This window comes from Schistocerca nitens, chromosome 7 (genome assembly GCF_023898315.1).
Source record: "Schistocerca nitens isolate TAMUIC-IGC-003100 chromosome 7, iqSchNite1.1, whole genome shotgun sequence".
Classification (NCBI taxonomy): Eukaryota; Metazoa; Arthropoda; class Insecta; order Orthoptera; family Acrididae; genus Schistocerca; species Schistocerca nitens.
The window spans coordinates 627,447,377-627,469,138 of NC_064620.1; the positions used below are offsets into that span (position 1 = coordinate 627,447,377).

Here is a 21,762-nt window from a genome sequence, read left to right on the forward strand (position 1 = left end):
CCATCTGTTATATCACCACAACACTCTCACGTCTACTATACACCAATAAGAGGGGAAGATTCGTGTTGCATTGAGGATTGGTCAATCACAATGTGGGAGGGATTTGTTAATCTCCAGCTTTATCCCATGAATGTGTGAATAATCTGTGACACCCATCCACAGAGGGAAAGATGGCCAGCTGTAATCGAAATTCTGTACTATGATAGATGCACTGTAAATATATAGATAACTTTTTTCATCGATGTAGGACGCAGTCTGGTATACTTTCGCATATATTGCCAAATGGATGTACTGCACAGTCATCTATCTGCATTCACAATCTAGTATATTATAGCTGCAAAGTAGTTGAGGGGTGATTTGGTGATGATACAGGAAGCAATCTGCTGTGTCATTGGCTGGCACTGAAATTAATGCACAATTGGCAAAATTCATAAAATTTATAATACACCTACTGCAGTGCATATTACAGTACATCGTTCCATATCAAAGGTGTCTTTCCCATTCTGTCCATCCACTGATACACTGTTGATCACCACATAATAATGATTGGCTAACACCACTTGGTTGAGATTGAGAGAGCCTTTGCAGAACACTGGATATCTACTACTTGTCGCTGTGGAGCATAGGATTAAAGGTAGAGGTTCTCATCTTCAGACTATTGTTTTCAATGCTGCACTCTTGTGTCCTGTTTCCATATCCTGTGATGCCTTCCACATACCTTTTCTTTTCACCAATAAGATAACAGTACCTCTTTTTATTTCTACTACCTCATGCATGTTGTGAACAGCACCTTCCACTGATGGTCGACACCAGAACAGTAACCATGTCCATGACTGCGAGGAAACAATGGAACACTGAGACATCCGTTACCCTGTCACTGTGGAAGATGAGATTAACTATATAGGTCATCACCTTTGGATAGTTATTGGAAATGTTCTGCAATGGTGTAAAATATTCCAGGTTCCATATGTTGTGATGTCTTCCACGTGTTGTCACTGAGAAACATCGCCTCTGTGTTTTATTTCTGCCAACTTGTGTTTTGTGGGAGCTGTGCAGTTTACACCATGTGATGATTAGCTTAATGTGAGTTCCAATGCGTTGAAACGTGTTAATGCCTGTTTAACACCTAACTCAGGGCTTGAAGTCATGGTACAAAAACGAAGTATATGGCCGTGTACAAAGCTGTAGTCATTCACTGCTTGGGTGTGTTACAGCTGAAAAAACACTGTATTCAATTGCTTATGAAGGAACAATACAGAAACCCTTTCTTGTGAATGATAGTCCTCCAGTACAGTCAATAAAACTTAATGCAGGTCTGTGCAAGCAACTTCGACCACTGGTCACTTGCTCCAGTGGAGTGACATGTGTGTATGTAATGTGCTCGATGTCAACAGGAGGACAGTGTTTGTTTTTAGATATATTGAAAGAGAGCTGTGGTAAAATCTTATAGGAGGATCTTTTACAAGGGCTGATATAGCTGGTTAATGTTTGGTCGCAGATAGTTCTGTCAAAAGTCATCGATTTTGCTCATAAAACTAATAGAAATCGGCTGTATAGTCACATGGGATCATGACTTTTTATCATTGCCAACACGATCCCCTGTTTAAAAATAACTGTTACCACTAGTCCTATATTATGGTATCGATGTAACGGAGGAGAGAGGGATGTGGTGAAATTTTATAGGAGATTCTATTACAAGACAGGTTTCCACGATTTTTTTTTGTAAACGCCAGTGTGATATAGCTTTGCACTGGTAAAATGTGCCTAGCCACAGTGTAGAAAACAGCTATGTGCTCTTGAAATATAGCTTGTTGTTGAATGTAAAATTATTGTGTTTTTTTCTGACATGTGTTCAAATAGCAATGTATTCTCTCTAATGTTAATTTACAGGGTGTTTCAAAAATGACCGGTATATTTGAAACGGCAATAAAAGCTAAACGAGCAGCGATAGAAATACACCGTTTGTTGCAATATGCTTGGGACAACAGTACATTTTCAGGAAGACAAACTTTCGAAATTACAGTAGTTACAATTTTCAACAACAGATGGCGCTGCGGTCTGGGAAACTCTATAGTACGATATTTTCCACATATCCACCATGCGCAGCAATAATATGGCGTAGTCTCTGAATGAAATTACCCGAAACCTTTGACAACGTGTCTGGCGGAATGGCTTCACATGCAGATGAGATGTACTGCTTCAGCTGTTCAATTGTTTCTGGATTCTGGCGGTACACCTGGTCTTTCAAGTGTCCCCACAGAAAGAAGTCACAGGGGTTCATGTTTGGCGAATAGGGAGGCCAATCCACGCCGCCTCCTGTATGTTTCGGATAGCCCAAAGCAATCACACGATCATCGAAATATTCATTCAGGAAATTAAAGACGTCGGCCGTGCGATGTGGCCGGGCACCATCTTGCATAAACCACGAGGTGTTCGCAGTGTCGTCTAAGGCAGTTTGTACCGCCACAAATTCACAAAGAATGTCCAGATAGCGTGATGCAGTAATCGTTTCGGATCTGAAAAATGGGCCAATGATTCCTTTGGAAGAAATGGCGGCCCAGACCAGTACTTTTTGAGGATGCAGGGACGATGGGACTGCAACATGGGGCTTTTCGGTTCCCCATATGCGCCAGTTCTGTTTAATGACGAAGCCGTCCAGGTAAAAATAAGCTTCGTCAGTAAACCAAATGCTGCCCACATGCATATCGCCGTCATCAATCCTGTGCACTATATCGTTAGCGAATGTCTCTCGTGCAGCAATGGTAGCGGTGCTGAGGGGTTGCCGCGTTTGAATTTTGTATGGATAGAGGTGTAAACTCTGGCGCATGAGACGATACGTGGACGTTGGCGTCATTTGGACCGCAGCTGCAACACGGCGAACGGAAACCCGAGGCCGCTGTTGGATCACCTGCTGCACCAGCTGCGCGTTGCCCTCTGTGGTTGCCGTACGCGGTCGCCCTACCTTTCCAGCACGTTCATCCGTCACGTTCCCAGTCCGTTGAAATTTTTCAAACAGATCCTTTATTGTATCGCTTTTCGGTCCTTTGGTTACATTAAACCTCCGTTGAAAACTTCGTCTTGTTGCAACAACACTGTGTTCTAGGCGGTGGAATTCCAACACCAGAAAAATCCTCTGTTCTAAGGAATAAACCATGTTGTCTACAGCACACTTGCACGTTGTGAACAGCACACGCTTACAGCAGAAAGACGACGTACAGAATGGCGCACCCACAGACTGCGTTGTCTTCTATATCTTTCACATCACTTGCAGCGCCATCTGTTGTTGAAAATTGTAACTACTGTAATTTCGAAAGTTTGTCCGCCTGAAAACGTACTGTTGTCCCAAGCATATTGCAACAAACGGTGTATTTCTATCGCTGCTCGTTTAGTTTTTATTGCCGTTTCAAATATACCGGTCATTTTTGAAACACCCTGTATGTGTCTAAGGTATTTTTAATACACATGTGGATGACAGTTTATTTATAAACACTGATTTGAATGGAAGAGATGCTCTCAGGTTGTGTTATATTTCAGTCAACCTGAAAGAAATTGATTAACATAGATGTTTTTTCTTCAGAGTTTAAATTCTCGCTTTTTCTTTACTTCGATGATGGTTTCGAAATAATGACAAGATTCTAAAGTGATCTGTAGTTTTTGCAGAAAAATAGTGGAATTGTTTTTCCTGATATTACGCCGAGTGGACATGTCTAGATCTCTACTGTCTGGAGGCGCTGTAGTTTTCGTTTCACTTCGTCGGACGTCGCGAAGTAATGTGATGTTAATTGTATCCTGCAGTCAGACGTAAAAACTTTATCGATTTTGTTCACAAAACTAAAGGAAAAATGGACTGCACCTGTCTTCGTGGAAGTAGGACATTTATTAGCACCGTGATTGTGTTTTCATTTTTAATAGATGCTCGATTATAAGAGATGCATTGACTTTAAATTCAACTGTTACAGGGCAGTGTTTTCACATTCAGAACTGCTAACACTGTATGTGTTCATCTTATACCATCCTTTCAAGACACTGTCCATTCCGTTCAACTGCTCTTCCAAGTGCTTTGCTGTCTCTGACAGAATTAGAATGTCACTGGCGAACCTCAAAGTTTTAATTTCTTCTCCATGGATTTTAATTCCTACTCCGAACTTTTCTTTTGTTTCCTTCACTGCTTGCTCAATATACGGATTGAATAGCATCGGGGAGAGGCTACAACCCTGTCTCACTCCCTTCCCAACCACTGCTTCCCTTTTATGTCCCTCGACTCTTATATCTGGTTTCTGTACACTTTTAACATAAGATTCCTGAATGCGTGGATTGTGGCAGCATTTTAAATTTTTAAATTCCAAATTTTTACGCGAAATATTTAAAATCGAATTTTTGTTGTCCCTACGCTGCAACTGGTGCCAATAGTTCAGGTTTCCCGGTTCCGGGATTAGTGAGGTTGGTGACCAGGTGTACTTTTGTGCGATTTCATTTCGCGTTATCTGCCGGCGGAGGCGTTATCGGCGCCGCGAGCCGCTCTTATAGGGCCGCCCCGTGCCGCCCAGCCAGTGCTGCGCTGTGGCGAGCTGAGCCGCGATGGAGCTGCGTGGGACTGTGGCGCTGGTGACGGGCGGCGCCTCGGGCATCGGCCTGCAGTACGCGCGCCACCTGCTGCTCGCCGGCCTCAAGGTAGGCAGGCGACGGCGCACGGGGGCTGTGCCTCCGTCGCACATGACGCACAGCGCTTTCAGGAGCCACTTCGATCGCTACTGGGGCGTGGCATGGCAGTCGACAGTGGCTTCGTAACTGCGATTTACGACGCCGAGACACGTTTAATGAGTGTGACAACAGATGACAGACCGTACTACCGAGCAAACGGATAAAGCTCTTTACAGTGATGCTGACGCTTTGTTTCACACTAGTAACTGACAAGTTCAAAGAGAATTACACGGAACATACGCTGAAGAGCTAAAGAAACTGGTACACCTGTCCAATATCCTGTAGGGTCTGCACGAACACGCAAAACTGCCGCAACATGAATCCTACAGGTCTGTCCATAAATCCGTAAGAGTACGATGGGGTGGAGATCTCTTCTGAACAGAACGTTCAAGGCATCCCAGATATGCTCAGTAATGCTATGTCGGGGGTGGGGGGTTGGTGGCCAGCGAAAGTGTTTAAACTCAGAAGAATGTTCCCGGAGCCACTCTGTAGCAATTCTGGGGCAGTAGGGTGTCGCATTGTCCTGTTGGAAATGCACACGTTCGCCGGAATGCACAATGGACATGAATGAGTGCAGGGAATCAGACAAGAGGCTTACGTATGTGCCACCTGTCAGAGTCGTATCTACACGTATCAAGGGTCTCATATTACACGCCCCACACCATTACAGAGACTTCACCAGCTTGAACAGTCCCCTGCTGACATGCAGGGTCCATCGATTCATGAGGTTGTCTCCATACCCATACACGTCCTTCCGCTCGATACAATTTGAAGGGAGACCCGTCCGACCAGGCAACATATTTCCAGTCATCAGCAGTCCAATGTCGGTGTTGATAGGCTCAGGTGAGGCGCAAAGCTTTGTGTCGTACACTCATCAAGGATGCACGAATGGGTCTTCGGCTTCGAAAGCTCATATCGATAATATTTCGTTGAATGGTTCGCACGTCGACACTTGTTGATGGCCGGCCGGCGTGGCCGTGCGGTTCTAGGCGCTACAGTCTGCAACCGCCAGACCGTTGCGGTCGCAGGTTCGAATCCTGCCTCGGACATGGATGTGTGTGGTGTCCTTAGGTTAGGTTTAAGTAGTTCTAAGTTCTAGGGGACTGATGACCTCAGAAGTTAAGTCCCATAGTGCTCAGAGCCATTTGAACTTGTTGATGGCCCAGCACTGAAATCTGCAGCAATTTGAGGAAGTGTTGCACTTCTGCCACGTTGAACGATTCTCTTCGGTCGTCGCAATTTGAGGAAGGGTTGCACTTCTGTCACGCTGAACGATTCTCTTCGGTCGTCGCTGGTCCCGTTCTTGCAGGATCTTTTTCCGGCCGCAGTGATGTCGGAGATTTGATGTTTTACCGGATTCCTGATATTCACGGCACACTCGTGGAATGGTCATACCGGAAAATCCCCACTTCATCGGTACGTTACAGATGCTGTGTCCCATCGCTCGTGTGCCTACTATAAAACCACGTTCAGACTCACTTAAACCTTGATAATTTGCCATTTTAACAGCAATAATCGGTCTAACAACTGCGCCAGACAATTGTTGTATTATATAAACCGCAGTGTCTTATTCTGCCTGTTTATACAGGGTGATTCAAAAAGAATACCACAACTTTAGGAATTTAAAACTCTGCAACGACCAAAGGCAGAGCTAAGCACTATCTGTCGGCGAATTAAGGGAGCTATAAAGTTTCATGTAGTTGTACATTTGTTCGCTTGAGGTGCTGTTGACTAGGCGTCAGCGTCAGTTGATGCTAAGATGGCGACCGCTCAACAGAAAGCTTTTTGTGTTATTGAGTACGGCAGAAGTGAATCGACGACAGTTGTTTAGCGTGCATTTCGAACGAAGTATGGTGTTAAACCTCCTGATAGGTGGTGTATTAAACGTTGGTATAAACAGTTTACAGAGAATGGGTGTTTGTGCAAAGGGAAAAGTTCTGGACGGCCGAGAACGAGTGATGAAAATGTAGAACGCATCCAGCAAGCATTTGTTCGCAGCCCAGGAAAATCGACTCGCAGAGCTAGCAGAGAGCTGCAAATTCCACAATCAACTGTATGGAGAGTCCTACGAAAAAGGTTAGTTATGAAACCTTATCGTTTGAAGCCTGAACGTCAACTACCCGAGGCGATGAATCGGCCGCCAGGCAGCCCGTGACAGAGCACTTTTTTTCTTATGGGGGTATGTTAAGGATATGGTGTTTCGGCCACCTCTCCCAGCCACCATTGATGATTTGAAACGAGAAATAACAGCAGCTATCCAAACTGTTACGCCTGATATGCTACAGAGAGTGTGGAACGAGTTGGAGTATCGGGTTGATATTGCTCTTGTGTCTGGAGGGGGCCATATTGAACATGTCTGAACTTGTTTTTGAGTGAAAAAAAACCTTTTTAAATACTCTTTGTAATGATGTATAACAGAAGGTTATATTATGTTTCTTTCATTAAATACACATTTTTAAAGTTGTGGTATTCTTTTTGAATCACCCTGTATATCTCTGCACTTGAATACGTATGCCTATACTAGTTTCTTTGGCGCTTCACTGTAGTTATCGAGATGCAACTGCTTAGTTTCAAAAGACGACTGCCCAAAAACTACAAGACATACAGAAGAACGACACATTTCAATGCACAGAGCGACTCTACAAGCTTTGAGTTTTGAATCTTACTATGCACCAGCGCGCACCACTGAGAGGGGTGGGGGGGGGGGGGGTGGACAGACGTATCAAGATCGAATGACAACTCATCCGAGTCAGTATTGTTGCATCCAAGTAGTTTGCGTCGGTAGACACGCAACACAATGGACAGATTTGCAAAGCACGCTGTTGTCATCATTCCTTCCTTGGCAGCAGCAACAGTGACTTAAATGAATTTCTCGCACATATTGACATTTGCTGCATTAAGAAAGGTATTCGTATTGAGTACCTATACTGTGACATAAAAAGTCTGAAAGACGATCTATCCTCTGATACAGGTCTGTTTCCTGTATGTCCTGTACGTTTTGTGCAGTCTGTGGTGTCACCGCGAGACACCACACTTGCTAGGTGGTAGCCTTTAAATCGGCCGCGGTCCGTTAGTATACGTCGGACCCGCGTGTCGCCACTGTCAGTGATCGCAGACCGAGCGCCGCCACACGGCAGGTCTAGAGAGACTTCCTAGCATTCGCCCCAGTTGTACAGCCGACTTTGCTAGCGATGGTTCACTGACAAATTACGCTCTCATTTGCCGAGACGATAGTTAGCATAGCCTTCAGCTACGTCATTTGCTACGACCTAGCAAGGCGCCATTATCGTTTGCTATTTATCTTGTGATGCATGTACCGTCCGACCGATGTTCACCAATTATGGATTAAAGTTAAGTATTCCAGAAGCTCCGTACTTTTTTTACTAGACTCAATTCCTTTAACTGTTCCAGACCTCACGCCAGCCTGCGTGAGCTTAAACGCGTGCCTTTCGGCTTCCTCCAAACCCCGTGAATTGGCTCCTGCCAATTCACAACACAGTCACCTTCTGAAACTTCAGACGTATAAGGGATAGTGAAATGAAAATGAAACAGACGAAGAAAGTGAGTAAACTGCTTGTTATTTCAATAGCAATCGCAATAATTGCTAATACATTTACTCTATTGTGAAACAAGAGGAACGGCGTCATGGAAAAACGTTTGCGGTTTCTTATGGAACCACGATTGTATCCAGGCATGCACCTCTTCATCCGAATCAAGTCGACGGTTGCAAATGTCTCTCTTCCGGGCTGCAAAAAATATGGAAATCGCATGGGGAGAGATCAGGACTGTATGTACGATGTTTAGGGGCATCCCACTAAAACTTCTGCATTGTAGTCGAAACAACCTTGGCCGCATCTGGGCCTCTATTATTTGTTACCCATCCATGCAAGAGCCAAGAAGAAGCCACGATTTCGTATAAGATGATGCCATTTCACTGTTGCTGTAACCCGAATTTTTCTTAACTTACATGGCAATATTACATGCTGAGCATAAGCCAGTGCCACCTTATTACGGCTGAAAGGAATCCACCCCTGAAACAGCTTGGCCCCTGTACATGACGTATAGGTCCACTTAGCCCTGTGTGTTGCACACTGACAAAGGCGTAACAACACCGCATTTGTCGCACTGAAATGTAACACCATCCCTACCCACAACTGACCTATCACATAGACTCACATACAGCATCGGTGGTGCTGCTGTCTGTGACTGTGCCACCGCTACCAGACAATATTTATAAGTAGCACCACTTTAACCATTTACAAGTGCTGGCGTTGTTGAGATGCGACAACAGCGTCGTCCATTATCGTTCGAAAAATGGAAAATCAGAAACTGGCGAGGAGTTTCTTTGCAGTGACTGCTTAAAGAACCAGTGTTGTGGAAATACTGAAATTTCCAGTGATGTTTTTTATAGATGTCGTAGCACTAACTCAACAAAAATGTCTCGAAGCCTTTCGTTCATCTTTTGGTAATAAGTCACGTTCAGAAAAGACTATTAACAACTATTCTACAGTATTTCGTCGCATGTCGTCCTTCTGTGGACTGTGGATTTCGTCTATGTCTCCTCCCCAACAGTATTTACTATCATACTCCACCAGAATTTAGGTATCGAACTGATTGACTAGTAACTCACATTTGTACATTTGTTGCAACATGACGATGTGCCATAAAAAACGATCACAGTTAAATTTTTAATCAAATCTATAGTAGTAATGAGGGAAAAATATGTAATAAGGAAAGTTCCAGTTTTCGTTCCCATTGGACCAAAGATATACATATTCACTTTAGAAAACACAGTCCTGCCTTTTAATGTGAGTACTGCACCAAATCCACCACCAGCGCATTTTGTTAGCGTGGGTTGCCTACATCAGTGGCAGGTATGCACTCAGAGGCAAACCTGTTGTTTTCCCTCGATTGACAGGTATTTAACCTATTGTTCTGCTTTGATTGACAGGTCATTAACCTATTGTTCTGCTAAGAGGATCATTCCTTGTGACTGACAGACCATTAACCTGTTGTTCTACTAAAGGATCATTCCTTTTTATTGACAGGTCCTTAAACTATTGTTCCCTCATCCTCTCCGATTCCCCCCTCACCCCTCAGGAAACCTCCCCCCCCTCGCTGCTTCAGGTACACTTTCAGGTCTGAGTTATTGGAATAGCCCCTCTCACTCTTATCAATTTGATTGACTACTTAATTAAATTGATCAATTAATTAACCTCTCCTCTCCCTGGTAAACCCCCTGCCCTACCACAATCTCTCTCGGAAATTGGCGGGACAAAGACTCAGTTGATCGGTCGTTTGGAGGGAATTCGATTGTAGTGTATGGAATATTGTTTCAAGAATTTATACAATATATAGAATATTGTTCAGTTATTTATGGCAGTGTATGGAATATAGTTTATCTATTTAGTTAAAGAATTTGTCTGGAAATCGATTGCTGTGTAAGGAATATTGTTTAAGCAATTTAGACAATGTGTGGAATATTGTTTATTTAAGCAGTTTAGAGGATTCAAGGCAGTGTATGGAGTATAGTTTATTTATTTATCTAATGAATGTTTCAGGAAATCAATCATCACCCCCGCCACCCCATCCCTATCCCGCTCGAGCCCTCCATTACCTGGAAACTGCCGGCCGCGGTGGTCTAGCGGTTCTAGGCGCTCAGTCCGGAACCGCGCGACTGTTACGGTCGCAGGTTCGAATCCTGCCTCGGGCATGGATGTGTGTGATGTCCTTAGGTTAGTTAGGTTTAAGTAGTTCTAGGGGACTGATGATGACCTAAGATGTTAAGTCCCATAGTGCTCAGAGCCATTTGAGCTGTTTGGAAAATGCATGTCTTGTAGAAGTAATTAAATCGATCGACGTTTTTTTAATTCCGTTCGCGCAAGGAATACCGTCATGCAACAGAGGTCACACATAATTACACAGTTAAAAATCGATCTGGAAGCACGCACCGCCCGCTGTCCCCTGTCCACAAGAACGCACACGCTGCCAGGAGTCGGGATGCCCTGGCGGCCCAGTAAAGTGACGACACGGCGGCCAGCTGCTGAACCACGAGCAGGTGTCAGTTCGGGTCCCACAGGCATGCGGCGGCGGCATCTCTTTCATACATGACACCTGAGAAATACCTGTTAAGATACCTGCTCACCTAGGCATCGCTGCTGGCGCGATGACACAGAGCTGCGTCTCCAGTGCTGAGAGAGATGTAAAGGGGCAGCCCGTCCATTACTTATCAGTCCCTTCCCAGAATTCGTAAAGTGCTGCAGAAATAGTCAACCGTCGCTTCTGTAGGAGCTTTTGTGACGTCTCAGCTTGCCTGCATATAAATTCTTTTCCTAACAGGCCCTGTTTACGAAAATAGCCCGAATAACACCAAATGTATTCTTCCTGATGATCCTAATGGCACAGCCTGTTCGTCACTGAATTTAACCACTTAACTGCTGCTGCTGCTGCCAGTGTGGGAACACTGTCCGCCTTTTTTTCTGAAGACGAGACTTTCAGTGGCAAAAATTATTTTGTACAGAGCGCCATAATGCACTAACAATTAAACCTCGCAAAAGTTGTCTACAGATCATCAAATACATACAAGACTCACAAGAATATTGGGAACCAGGAACATATTTACCACTGTAACCACAATTAGAATTACTATTGCTGCTATAGTCTGACGCCGATTGATGTACAGCTAATGTCTCCTCTTGACGAATGTAGTTCTGGAATGAATCTCAGTATCTATAGTACACATAATTTTCCACGTAAAGATCTCTCTCATACCCTCACGGTTATCGATGCACTGAATCTATATGCCCCTCACGATAGAACACACATTCATTTTCTTTGGTCATGCCACTTCTAAGCCACAGTAACATTACACTGCAATATACACACAAACAGTGCAGTTGGTTCAAATGGCTCTGAGCACTATGGGACTCAACTGCTGAGGTCATTAGTCCCCTAGAACTTAGAACTAGTTAAACCTAACTAACCTAACGACATCACAAACATCCATGTCCGAGGCAGGATTCGAACCTGCGACCGTAGCGGTCTTGCGGTTCCAGACTGCAGCGCCTTTAACCGCACGGCCACTTCGGCCGAAGTGCAGTTATCTCTTATATCCATACAGCGGCCGAAAAAATTATGGTATGCCCACACTCACACCGACTATATGTCTCGATTCTCCTCAGTCCTAGGAAATTGTCTGACAAAGCTTTCGAATGAGCGCTTCTGGAAGGTGCTGCATCCTGCCGGGATTCTCTCAAACGAGTGTTATGAAAGACAGGCGTCTGACACTATGTGATAATGAATACCGAACGCGTGGAAAGACATCACTGAAGCGGGTTGGTGTATTGTAATCAACAACACTATCGATAGAACAACAAGGAAAATGCGAGGGTACGCTTGGGGGTGCCAACGAAGGGTTTTATTGTTACAGCCGTATTGCCCGTCTTGTTTGTACACTACAGCAGGTCCAGTTGAACACTTGCATTGTTATATTGTGCAGCTGTTTATGAAATGAATCTCTACATCTACGTGATTACTCTGCTATTCACAATAAAGCGCCTGGCAGAGGGTTCAAGGAACCACCTTCAAGCTGTCTCTCTACCGTTCCACTCTCGAACGGCACGCGGGAAAAACGAGCACTTAAATTTTCCTGTGCGAGCCCTGGTTTCACTTATTTTATCGTGATGATCATTTCTCCCTATGTAGGTCGGTGCGAACAGAATGTTTTCGCAATCGGAGGAGAAAACTGGTGATTGAAATTTCATGAGAAGATCCCGTCGCAACGAAAAAACGTCTTGCTTTAATGACTGCCACTCCAATTCGCGTATCATGTCTGTGACACTACCTCCCCTATTTCGCGATAATACGAAACGAGCTGCCCCTCTTTGTACTTTTTCGATGTCATCCGTCACTCCCACCTGATGCGGATCCCACAGCGCACAGCAGTACTCCAGAATAGGGTGGACAAGAGTGGTGTAAGCAGTCTCTTTAGTAGACCTGTTGCACCTTCTAAGTGTTCTGCCAATGAATCGCAGTGTTTGGTTTGCTCTACCCACAATATTATCTATGTGATCGTTCCAATTTAGGTTATTTGTAATTGTAATCCCTAAGTATTTAGCTGAATTTACAGCACTTAGCTTTGTGTGACTTATCGCGTAATCGAAATTTAGCTAATTTCTTTTACTACTCATGTGAATAACTTCACACTTTTCCTTATTCGGGGTCAATTGCCACTTTTCGCACCATACAGATGTCTTACCTAAATCATTTTGCAAGTCGTTCTGGTCATCTGATGACTTTACAAGACGTTGAATGACAGCATCATCTGCAAACAATCTAAGACGGCTTCTCAGATTGTCTCCTGTGTCGTTAATATAGATCAGGAACAATAGAGGGCCTGTAACACTTCCTTCCTTGGGGAACACCGGATATTACTTATGTTTTACTCGATGACTTTCCGTCTATTACTACGAACTGTGACCTTTCTGACAGGAAATCACGAATCCAGTCGCACAACTGAGGCGATACTCCGTAGGCACGCAGTTTGGTTAGAAGACGCTTGTGAGGAACTGTGTCGAAAGCCTTCTGGAAATGTAAAAATATGGAATCAAACCCCTGTCGATAGCATTTATTACTTCATGAGTATAAAGAGCTAGTTGTATGTCACAAGAACGATATTTTCTGAAACCGTGCTGAATATGTGTCAATAAATCGTTTTCTTCGAGGTACTTCATAATGTTCGAATACAGTATATGTTCCAAATCCCTACCGCAAATCGACGTTACTGATATAGGCCTGTAATTCAGCGGATTACTCCTACTTCCCTTTTTGGGTATTGGTGTGACTTGAGCAATTTTCCAGGCTTTAGGTACGGATCTTTCTGTGAGCGAGTGGTTGTATATAACTGCTAGATATGGAGCTATTTTATCAGCATACTCTGAGAGAAACCTGACTGGTAAACAATCTGGACCGGAGGCCTTGCCTTTATTAAGTGATTTAAGCTGCTTCGTTAGTCTGAGGATATCTACTTCTATGTTTCTCATCTTGGCAGTTGTTCTGGATTGGAATTAAGGAATATTTTCTTCGTCTTCTTTGGTGAAGGAGTTTCGGAATACCGTGTTTAATAACTCTGCTTTAGTGGAACTGTCATCAGTGACTTCACCGTTGTTATCGCGCAGTGAAGGTATTGATTGCGTCTTGCCACTGGTGTGCTTTATGTATGACCAGAATCTCTTTGGGTTTTCTGCCAGATTTCGTGACAAAATTTCGTTGTGGAAATTATTGAAAGCGTCCCGCATTGAAGTAGGCGCCATATTTCGAACTTCTGTAAAACTTTGCCAATCTTGGAGATTTTGCGTTCTTTTAAATTTGGCATGCTTTTTCGTTGCTTCTGCAACATCGATCTGACCCGTTTTGTGTACCATGGGGGATCAGTACCATCACTTATTAATTTATGTGGTATAGATCTCTCAATTGCTGGCGATACTATCTCTTTGAAAACATTCCACAACTTTTCTACACTTATATGATCAGATCGGAAGGAGTGGAGACTGTCTCTTAAAATGGCGTTAAGAGCATTTTTAGCAGCTTTTTTAAATAGATATACTTTGCGTTTCTTTTTGATGGTTGTAGGTGTTACGGTATTCAGCCTAGCAGCAACTGCCTTGTGGTCGCTAATCCCTGTATTCGTCACAATACTCACTATTTGTCCAGGATTATTTGTTGCCAAAGATCAAGTGAGTGAGCTCATAAACTAATTGTTCAAAATAATTTTCTGAGAAAGGATTCAGTACTATTTCGGATGACGTTTTATGCCTGCTGCCGGCTTTAAACGTATAATTTTTCCAGCATATCGAGGGTAGATTAAAGTCACCACCGACTATAATTGTACGAGCGGGGTACTTATTTGAAATGAGACACAAGCTTTCTTTGAACTGTTCAGCAACTATATCTTCTGAGTCGGGGGGTCGGTAAAACGATCCAATTAATAGTTTAGTCAGATTGTTAGGTACAACCTCTACCCATACTATTTCACACGAACTATCTACTTCAATTTCGCTACAAGGCAAACTACCTCTGGCAGTAATAAATACTCCACCACCAAATTTATTTAATCTATCATTTCTGAACACTGTTAGATCGTTTGAAAAAATTCCGGCTGAACTTATTTTCGGCTATAGCCAGCTCTCTGCACCGACAACTATTTGAGCTTCAGTGCTTTCTATTAGGGCTTGGAGCTCTGGTTCTTTTCCAACACAGCTACGACAATTTACAACTACAATACCAATCGTTTCTACAACTACCTTACTGTGTTTTACCTGCCTCCTTTTAGCATGACGTCCCTTCTGTGGTTCCCTGAGATCCTCTATCACCACTTACATTCGGATATACTTCTCAGTGCGTTGAAATCACAATTCACCATTTCCAATAAGTCCTTCCACTACGACTAGACATACGTAATTTTTTTTGTTTTTACATGAATAGTAGTTTGATTACTTCCCACAAACGTATGTCGGAACATAAGTCACGGTACCTTTACGTTCAAGCAGGAGCATAACATTTCCGACTATCAATTATAGATGTATAAAAAAAAAACTTTTGATACGTCCACCTTCCACCAGCTGGGTGTCGTTTCCGCACTGCAAAAAAAGCCTCCCACCATTACGCATTTGTCGATGAATAAAGGATGTAATTATAATTAAAAAAAGCTCTAGAGTCTTTTCGGTGTATCGATTTCACCACTTCTACGAAACGTTTTGGTATTTTCAATACTTGTAAATCCAGCCAACATACAGTGGCGGCTTGTAAAGCTTCCACCACCCAGATAACACAATTTTCCTCTAAGAAATCATTGTGAGCCACTGAGTAACTTGAAACTTATCCCATCTGCGAAGAAGTTTACGTGAAAACTCGAAAAAAATAGAGGAAACTGATATTTCCACTCGCGAATACCGATGTCGATGACATAACAGATTCCAAATCATCCTTATACTTAACAAAGTCAACTAAGGCGTTTTTCACGTCTAGAGAACCAGCAAACGTGTCCTCCACCCGTATTTCACCCGCTAGATGCACTCAACACACAACAAAATCGATCTTCTCTCAACCAAATAAAGACGGAAAATGTGAAGAAGTCAACTCCTGATAACTCAGACACTGCTCTGATTGTTAAACGGCGATCTTGTCGAACAAATTTACCGATTTTTTCAATGTTTGCATCAGTTTTTGCTGACAATGGTCTGCCAGTGCGAGTGTCATCACTGGTGTCTTCGCGGCCATCTTTAAATCGTTTAAACCACTCAAATACTTGTGTTCGCGTTAAACAATCATCGCCGTACACTTGTTGTAACATTACAAACGTTTCACTTTCAGATTTTCCTAGTTTGAAACAAAATTTGATGTTAACACGCTGTTCTTTCTGTACACTCAACATTTTCCGACGCACAGACAAAACGTCAACTACTTAAAACAGACGCCACGGGCAGACTGAGTGCAGGAGGCAGATGAAACTCGAGCAGTAGGCGGAGCGAGAGTCACGTGACAGGCCACGCGACTTTCAGCCTTATTGCATTCGTTTTATTGTTTCACCAGTACTAGTCCGGTTTTTTTCTAGCCACACCTCGTACATTATCAAAGTATACCAGACAGTGCTCTACATATCTCTAGCACCTCGAGTGTAGCGCATAATTCATGATCTGACTCTATTATGTGGATGGGAGTCACAGAGTTTTCTCGCAGCCTTAGGATAAAATTAGAGACTGAAAGACCACTTCTCTCTGTCTTTGACCAGCCCGCCCTGCAGCACAGTTACCGATTTAATCTGCAGCTGATCAGAAGTATACCGCTACATTCCATGACTCGTGAATGAATGGAGCCGGCCGGGGTGGCCGAGCGGTTCTAGGCGCTACAGTCTGGAGCCGCGTGACCGCTACGGTCGCAGGTTCGAATCCTGCCTCGGGCATGGATGTGTGTGATGTCCTTAGGTTAGTTAGGTTTAAGTAGTTCTAAGTTCAAGGGGACTGATGACCTCAGAAGCTAAGTCCCATAGTGCTCAGAGCCATTTGAACCGGCCAATGAATGGAGCTAGCCGAGTCCTCGCCCATCCAAGTACACAAGATTTCTCCAGATGCGCCCATGTCGTGGAGGTTAGCACCCCTTATCAGCGTATAGTAACAGTTTTGAAAGTGTTGTGATATAATAGCAGATGGTTAAGAAGAACAAGAAGTGGCTGGTTTTTGTGCATGTTGGAGCTCCAGGCGGATGGAGTTCGAAGCATGTTTACGCTAATCAACTCTAAAATATTGTTCAATAGTCTGGGATCAATACCTGGAACGTATTGGTAAGAGAAAACATAAACAAACGCACTCCTAAGGCTACAAGGTTCCGCACTTAAAACTAGCTATGATGCTAGATCGCTCCAGTTTCCGACCTATTAGTGGTATGGAATGTAGCGCTGTCAATATTCCAATGTAAGAAATATATTATGAGCGCATGACATACATTCTTCTTGCCGGTTTCTCTACGATAAATTATGGTAAGAAACTGTAAAACGAAGAAACTACTTCCTTAAAATAGTGGCTCGGTGTGATAGCTCTCCAGAGATGTATAGCGTCCACTGTTAACATCCGATCACGGTTCAGAAATTATACTATGACTGCATCAGTCAACGTAGCTCTCCAGAGATGTATAGCGTCCACTGTTAACATCCGATCACGGTTCAGAAATTATACTATTACTGCATCAGTCCTATATAAAATGGTCGTTAGTAACGGAGAATACCTCTTAGAAGGAAACAGATAAAGGCATAGCAGCTGTGTTTGGCATGTGAAATTACACACCAAGCCGCCATCAACTCTGTAAACACGACATCAGTCAGGCGAATGTATACACGGGGATTGCAGTGCCTCACAAACACCTGTAGCTAACTTAGAATCATCTTAGTTATGATACTGAAGTCTTGATTTTACACCCAAGATGCGATAGGGGAATGGAGTACGTTGCATAAATCTTCGTTCGTTTAGAGGAATGTGTCATGTTTCATTACACATGAGATGGAAGTTCTCTGATGACTGAGAGGTTTATTGTTAACGATAGCAAGTAGACAGTGCTAAGACCCACACAGAACACGCGGTTGTATACGAGTCGAACGCAGGCAGTGTCATGCGACCGTTGCATCCTGACAGAACAGCGGGAAAACTGACCTGCAGCAACTTCTCCCTCTCTCTCTCTCTCTAGAATAAATCATCAATCTACCATTAAATCGTACCTCGTCACGACTCCAACTGACCACCCCGTCCACTCTATGTCATCCTTTAACGCTGATGCAAGTAAATTTAAAGGCGGAAGGTTCTCTGTTTTTCCAGGAAAGCATCAAAGACAGCAGTCAATTCATTTGTATCACTATTACCTGAATAGACATACAGTAGAATGCTGCCTCGACGGAAAAAAAGTGACTGTTTCCGTGGTTCCTGATGCTTCCATGTCAACGCTTTCTCGTATTCCTCTTGCTGTCGCATACTCGTTCCCAGGTACAAGAATTCTTCTGCGACAACCAGAAGACACGCAAGTGCTTCCTCAATTTCCGCACATTTCAATGTATTTTCTATCAATTTATACGTATTTTCCGTGATTTTTGGCAATTCTATCGATTTTATGTCAGTTCTACCCATGCGAACATGACATAAACTCTCGTTCTGTGTTCTAAAATTGCTTGTAAATGTAGTACGTAGCGCAAATGCACTGACTGGAAGGCGTAGCACAGCACTATACTCGACTGCATCCAGTGACCTCCACCCACATATTCCACATATGCAGTTCGTTTGTTCTGTTTGTGTATGTCTGCGTATGTGCGTGTGTCGCGGATGGCTCGCAGGACTCGCAGTAGACCCGACGTAGCGTTCGAGTGTGGACCTGCCGCGCGTTACATCCGTAGCGATGTTGGGAAACGGATCCACGTCCGAGATAGGGTTTCAAAGTGGATCCGCAAGAGAACGAGGGGCTCGAGACCTCTTCTGAACAGCATGTTGCAAGGCAACCCAGATATGATCAATAATGTTCGTATCTGGTGTGTTTGGTGGCCAGCGGAAGTGTTTAAATTCAGAAAAGTGTCTCTGGGGCCACAATGTAGCAATTATGGACGTGTGGGGTGTCGGATTGTCTTGCTGGAATTGCCCAAGTCCGTCGGAATTCACAATGGTCTCGAATGAATGCAGGTGAAAAAAAAAAGTTCAAATGTGTGTGAAATCATATGGGACTTAACTGCTATGGTCATCAGACCCTAAGCTTACACACTACTTAACCTAAATTATCCTACGGACAAACACACACGCCCATGTCCGAAGAAGGACTCCAACCTCCACTGGGACCAGCCACACAGTCCATGACTGCAGCGCCCCAGAACGCTCACCTAATCCCGCGTGGCAATGCAGGTGATCAGACAGAAAGTTTAAGTACATGTCACCTGTCAGAGTCGTATCTAGACGTATTTGGAGTTTTTCACCAGCTAGAACAGTCGCCTGCTGACATGCAGGGTCCATGGATTCATCAGGTTCTCTCCATACCCGTACACATCCATCCGCTCGATACAATTTGAAACGAGACTCGTCTCACCAGGCACCAGGTATCTAGTCATTAACTGTCCAATGTCAGTGTTGATGGGCACAGGCGAGGCGTAAAGCTTTGTGTCGTGTAGTCATCAAGGGTTCACGAGTGGGCCTTCTGCTCCGATGGCCGATATCGATGATGTTTCATTGAATGGTCCACACGCTGACGCTCGTTGATGGCCCAGCATTGAAATCTGCATCAATATGCGGAAGGGTTGCACTTCTGCTGCCGGCCGAAGTGGCCGTGCGGTTAAAGGCGCTGCAGTCTGGAACCGCAAGACCGCTACGGTCGCAGGTTCGAATCCTGCCTCGGGCATGGATGTTTGTGATGTCCTTAGGTTAGTTAGGTTTAACTAGTTCTAAGTTCTAGGGGACTAATGACCTCAGCAGTTGAGTCCCATAGTGCTCAGAGCCATTTGTTTTTGCACTTCTGTCACTTTGAACGATTTTGTTCAGTCGTCATTGGTCCCGTACTTGCAGGATCATTTTCCGGACGCAGCGATGTCGGAGATTCGATGTTTTACCGGATTCCTGATATTCACGGTACAGTCAAATGATCGTAACGGAAAATCCCCACTTCATTGCACCTCGGAGATGCTGTGTCCCATCGCTCGTGCGCCGACTATAACACCACGATTGAACTCACTTTAATCTTGATAAGCTGCCATTGTAGCAGCAGTAACCGATCTAACAACTGCGTCAGACACTCGTTGTCTTATATAGGCGCTGTCGACGGCAGCGCCGTATTCTGTGTGTTACTTATCTCTGTATTTGAATAGGGACGCCTATACCAGTTTCTTTGGCGCTTCTGTGTATAACAAAGTTACAAAGTTGTATGTCAAATCAACCCCCCCCCCCCCCCCCCCCCCCACCTCCATATACCTGGACCTTGTCGTTGGTAGGAAGGCTTGCGTGCCTCAGTGATACAGCTAGCCGTACCGTAGGTAAAACCACAACGAAGGGTTATTTGTTGAGAGGCCAGACAAACGTGTGGTTCCTGAAGAGGGGCAGCAGCCTTCTTCAGTAGTTGCAAGGGCAACAGTCTGGATGACTGACTGATCTGGCCTTGTAACACTAACCAAAACGGCCTTGCTATGCTAGTACTGCGAACGGCTAAAAGCAAGGGGAAACTACAACCGTAATTTTTCCCGAGGGCATGCAGCTTTACTGTATGGTTAAATGATGATGGCGTCCTCTTGGGTAAAGTATTCCGGAGGTAAAATAGTCCCCCTTTCTGATCTCCGGGCGGGGACTACACAGAAGGACGTTGTTATCAGGAGAAAGAAAACTGACGTTCTACGGATCGGCGCGTGACATGTCAGATCCCTTAATCGGGCAGGTAGGTTAGAAAATTTAAAAAGGGAAAGTTGGATATAGTGGGAATTAGTGAAGTTCGGTGGCAGAAGGAACAGGACTTCTGGTCAGGTGATTACAGGGTTATAAATACAAAATTTAACAGGGGTAATGCAGGAGTAGGCTTAATAATAAATAAAAAATGGGAATGTGGGTAAGCTAGTACAAACAACATAGTGAAAGCATTGTAGCCAAGATAGATATGAAGCCCGCGCCTACCACAATAGTACAAGTTTATATGCAAACTAGCTCCGCAGATGATGAAGAGACTGATGAAATTATTGAGATAGTGAAGGCAGACGAAAATTTAATAGTCATGGGTGACTGGAATTCGGTAGTAGGAAAAGGAAGAGAAGGAAACGTAGCAGGCGAATATGGAATAGGGGTAAGGAATGAAAGAGGATGCCGACTGGTAGAATTTTGCACAGAGCAAAACTTAATCATAGCTAACGCTTGGTTCAAGAATCATGAAAGAAGGTTGTTTACATGGAAGAGGCCTGGAGATACTAGAAGGATTCAGACAGATTATATAATGGTAAGAGCCGGCCGGTGTGGCCGTGCGGTTAAAGGCGCTTCAGTCTGGAACCGCGTGACCGCTATGGTCGCAGGTTCGAATCCTGCCTCGGGCATGGATGTGTGTGATGTCCTTAGGCTAGTTAGGTTTAATTAGTTCTAAGTTCTAGGCGACTGATGACCTCAGAAGTTGAGTCGCATAGTGATCAGAGCCATATAATGGTAAGACAGAGATTTAGGAAACAGGTTTTAAATTGTAAGACATTTCCAGGGGCAGGTGTGGACTCTGACCACAATCTGCAGATTAAAACTAAAGAAACTCCAAAAAGGGCAAAAAGGTGGGAATTTAAAGAGATTGGACCTGGATAAACTGACAGAACCCGAAGTTGTAGAGAGTTTCAGAGAGAGCATTAGGGAACGATTGACAAGAATGGGGGAAAGAAATACAGTAGAAGAAGAATGGGTAGCTTTAAGAGATGAAATAGTGAAGGCAGCAGAGGACCAAGTAGGTAAAAAGACGAGGGCTGGTAGCAATCCTTGGGTAACAGAAGATTTTGAATTTAATTGATGAAAGGAGAAAATATAAAAATGCACT

The 21,762-nt window shown here is 44.0% G+C and overlaps 1 protein-coding gene across 1 annotated transcript in view; it reads left to right on the plus strand.

Annotated features, from left to right (window-relative positions):
* The first annotated feature begins 4,572 nt into the window (after positions 1-4,572).
* The window catches only part of LOC126195799 (15-hydroxyprostaglandin dehydrogenase [NAD(+)]-like), a 198,411-nt gene continuing 181,221 nt past the window's right edge, over positions 4,573-21,762 (plus strand). The window contains exon 1 of the mRNA XM_049934435.1: positions 4,573-4,671. Within this exon, the coding sequence (XP_049790392.1) occupies positions 4,579-4,671 (93 nt within the window). The 5' untranslated portion in view covers positions 4,573-4,578. The remainder of the gene's footprint in view (positions 4,672-21,762) is intronic.